At 38.6% G+C, this 4374-nt stretch overlaps 1 protein-coding gene across 1 annotated transcript in view; it reads left to right on the forward strand.

Moving 5' to 3' along the window:
* Positions 1 to 202: 202 nt before the first annotated feature.
* LOC105115788 (uncharacterized) overlaps positions 203 to 4374 on the forward strand; it is an 8573-nt gene continuing 4401 nt past the window's right edge. Inside the window, exons 1-4 of the mRNA XM_011012808.1 lie at positions 203 to 322; positions 573 to 779; positions 1066 to 1290; positions 2809 to 4371. Coding sequence (XP_011011110.1) covers positions 280 to 322; positions 573 to 779; positions 1066 to 1290; positions 2809 to 4371 — 2038 coding nt within the window. The 5' untranslated portion in view covers positions 203 to 279. The remainder of the gene's footprint in view (positions 323 to 572; positions 780 to 1065; positions 1291 to 2808; positions 4372 to 4374) is intronic.

The following is a 4374-nucleotide window of genomic DNA, read 5'->3' on the forward strand; positions in this document are numbered from 1 at the left end:
CTTTATTCTCTAAAAAAAAAAACTAACTTTGAATTTAATTGAGTTAAGCGAAGCAAACCAAGAATGATTTTTTTTTAATTATTATTAATAGATGTGTGTTCATTATAAAGTGATATTGAAATATAATATTTTTTTTATAAATATATATTTTTTATTAAAAAAATAAAAGGGACACATTTATTTCTTATTTATAAAAATCTCTGCGTTCGCCTTTGGTCAACTCTTTTGTCTTTCTTTGTAGACGACACACATTCAACCATTTTTTCTCCAACTTGGAAAATGGACAGCCAAGACTCCAGAAAGAATCATACACATACACCAGGTTCCATTCTTGATTTTACCCTCTTGCTTTCCTGTTTTATTTATTTCCATGGGTTTTCATTTTCCTTGGTATTAAATCTTGTGTCTTTGTTGGGTTTCTTCAGCTTTTTTGTGGAAAAGGATTTCTGGGTTGTGTTTTTTCTATTCACATTCTGTGGAAATTCATTTTCTTTGTTTGTTTTGTGAAGTTGTCTTGGGGTGGTTGGTCCCTGTGGATGGATGATGATGTGGGTTTTTGTTGAAACTTGCAGGGCATGGGAGTCATGGAGTTCGTGTGTGTCACAGATGTGGATGGCCCTTTCCGCAACGACATCCAAGCGCAAGACGCAAGCATGCACACAAGAAGATATGTGGAACTCTTGAAGGATACAAGGTTGTTGACTCTGAGGAGGCTTCCCTCTCGGCTCTTTCTGATGATGACGATGACAATTTTTCTGATGAAGAACCTGAAACCCCTAGTGAGAATTCTTGCTATAGAATTATGTTCTCCCCCTCCCCCATAAAACTTAGGAAGAGAATGGATTTACTGTTGTGGATGCTTGACTTCATTGTAGGGAGCCTCCCCCCCCCCCCCCATAAAACTTAGGAAGAGAATGGATTTACTGTTGTGGATGCTTGACTTCATTGTAGGGAGCCTTAGACTGCTCAAGGTTAAATTGAGATAAAGATTTGTACTTCGTCTCTGATAGGGAGAAGCATTGCATTTTTTTTCTTAACTAATATTGGTTAATTTGGCTGCGCAAGGTCCAAAAGGTTTGGAGAGAAGTAGTAATGAGAAGGGTAGTGGCGGAATAGGGGACATATCAAATAGATCAGAAGACGAGGTCTTCAAGGATGCTGTTGCGGAATTTCCTGAAAGTGGATACAGTTCGGTGACGGGAGAGTATACTAGGGATGTTAAAGAACAGGAAATTGGCCTGGAGGTCAATAAAGCCACTGCTCAAATATCCAAGGATGGTTCGATTACTGGTAAGCTTTCAACGGGACCAGATAATATATTGTTTTGAGCTGTCTTGTCTGCATCTGAGTGTATAGCATGATTGATTTGTACTTGGATAGCTGCAGCATTTAATGCTTGTCTGGAGTTGTCGTTTAATTTATTGTGACTCTCTCATGTAAGATGCTTCGATCTGTTCTCTCTCTTTTTTAATAGGCTTCATTTCATAATCCTATAAGTTCATCACTGAGTGCATTCTCAAGTATGATTGAGTCATTTTAAGTGATGGGTAGGATTGGGTCAAATTAGCCACTAGGCATCCATGGAGCGTGGTGCTATATGGTAATTAGCCACTAGGCATCCATGGAGCGTGCTATATGTTGGTAAGTAGAATTATTTATTAGGACATAAGACAAAAACCTCAATTGAGATCTTGGATTGATAGGTGGGATACTTGAGAAAGTTTAGTTGTGGCAAACACCTTTTGGATTCAAGAAATTTAGATATGACCATTAGGCTCATTGGTGGGTCTTGTTTGACAAGCTTCGTTCTAGCTTTTTGGCACAATCATTAGTCACTTGGAAGACTGGTTAACGAGAAGCCATAGGGGTTTCATAGTTGGATTGTATATATTCGGATTACATCTGGTTTGCTGTGTGTAACTAATTTCTCCCTTCAACTTTTGTTGTCTTACTGTAACTTCGTTGTAAAGAGTTCTGATAGCACAGGATTTAAGTTTTGCCTAGGAAAACTAACAAGTTAAGGTGTGATTAAATTAAATAATGGAAGGGAATCAAATGGAGATATTTCTTTCTGAAAATTGTGTTTTTTCATGGAATATGTATACCTTCACGAGTAATTTAGGTATGTAAGAACTCTCTGGGGTGATTTTAATCTTATATCTTCACGTGTAACATGGTGCTGTGAGACATGCTTGTTTTAGCTTCATTTCACAGGGGAGGTAAATCATTTGTGCATGCATGTAGGACACAGGACTATATATGTGGATTCCATTTTTTTTTTTGTTTTTAATTGAGTTAAAATAACTTCTGACGTGGGCTCGTTTTGGAAACTTTCTCTTGTACTTCACCATTGATATTTCTTTCTAATTTTAATTTTTTGAACTTCACTTCTGACCAAAGATTTTCAAGAAGATTCTGGGAAAACTCAAATCATCTTGTATTTCCTTGAATGTGAATAATTTTCCATTTACAGTGTGTTTTGAATATGATGCTTCAGTCATTAACTGTCTATAATGACATTTGTTGAAACCTAGGGGTTTAGACGGTTGTGAAACTCAATTATGATTTCTCGCTTTTACCCTTTCTTTTCTGAGGAAGGAAAATAATGAGATTCTGAGTGTATGTGCACGAGTACTTCCATGTGTGGATTAGTTGATATCCTGCAGTCACTTAGCAATGGACTCACAATGCCCCCCTGCCAAAAACAGAGGGGGCAGACAGATTATTTATGGATATAGGATTGTTAAAATTTATATCAGTGAACATGTTGTCTATGTATGAAGATTGTTACTTTATGAAATAATGCAGTTACCGGCCCACCTCCTAGCAATTCAGCTGACCCCATCCAAATGCAAAGTACTGAAGCTCCAGTATGTAATCTGCCTGGAAAAGCAAAAGAGTCCCTAGATCATGATTCAAATTCTACCACTGGCTTCATGACTAGATATTTAATAGATTGCAGAGATGAAGAATCTGGCTTTGAGTATAGCCATGATAATGAAGGTTCTGCGTGTGACCCAATCCCCATCAAACTTGAAACACAAACAGATGCATCACAAGAGAATAAGAAGATTGGTGCTGGCAAGGATTTGTCAGAGACTGATGCAAAAGGATACGAAGGAACTAAATTTGATTCAGGGGAAGCATCTGAGATGGTATCCAAGTTGCAGAAGATGGGGGATGTAACTTCAGAGCCAGTGCCTGCTGCAGAATCCCTTAAATTGAAGGAAGGCCATGCAGATGTTTTAGCCTCTGGAATGTCTTTAAAAGATCTCTCCTCTGAAGTTAAATCAGATGAACCTGTTGATTCTTCTTTTGATGCTGCACAGACCAAGGGGGGTGATGATCAAGAAATGGACTGCACTGATTATGTCAATTCAACAGATGTCTATGATAATAAGGGAGAAGGGGATGGAAATGTGCATGTGCTTATAGTTCCCCATGACTTTCCTGTAGTAGCCGATGCTGAGAACATGGTTAAAGGTTTTAAAGACCATGAAGGAGGGAAATTACCCCGACTTATAAATGTGGATTCATCTGAAGTATTTAACAATGTTAAGGATTCTGACACTAAGGACAATCCTTCTGGTTTTAATTCAAGGCCATTGACCAAGGCCACCAAAGTCTCTACATCAGATTTGCGTGTTTTGAATGATAATGTTGAACCCAGAGGTGTGGCCAGCCAGCTTATTGTTGAAGAATTGCCTGATGAAGCAGAAGATGATATGCCCCGTAAATCAGAAGTTGGTGCAACAGATGTTGTGGTATGTGACCTGGAGAAGAGCATTTCTGTTCAATCTCCTGAAGAAGGACCTCGTGATCATTGTGAAACTTCATCTCTGACGAGTTATCTAGAGCACACTGCAAACGCCATATCTGTTACTAGCACCCTGGTAGTGCCAATAGATGCTGAAGTCAGGCAGACAAACTTAGATGCTACTGGTAATCATGATAAAGATAGAATTGAAAGTTCCGAAATAGCTGTAAATGACATAAACAAAAGAAATGCAGTGGAGAATTGTGCAGAAAACAGAATACCAACTTCTGGACATGCTAGTATTCCCGCCGAACAAGTTGATCGAAGGAACAGCGTACTTGGAGATGTCAATGCTGATGCTCATGAAGAGGGTAAAATAGAAAGATGCAATGTGTCTAAAATTGAAACTGAGGGTGATTCTGTACCTGGATTGGGGGAGGAAAATCTCCTGAGGGAGCCAAAAGCAACACCTGAATCTGCTGCCAATGTTGAATACCATTATACCTCAGAGAATGAAATTAATGTGTGTGGGGGTAAGCTGTTAGAACATCAGCACATAGATTTAGGTAGAGAGTTGGAGCTTCAAGATAGCAAAAAGGAACCTGAAAGCAATAGTA

The sequence above is a fragment of the Populus euphratica genome, unplaced genomic scaffold (assembly GCF_000495115.2).
Source record: "Populus euphratica unplaced genomic scaffold, PopEup_1.0 scaffold764.1, whole genome shotgun sequence".
Taxonomy (NCBI): Eukaryota; Viridiplantae; Streptophyta; class Magnoliopsida; order Malpighiales; family Salicaceae; genus Populus; species Populus euphratica.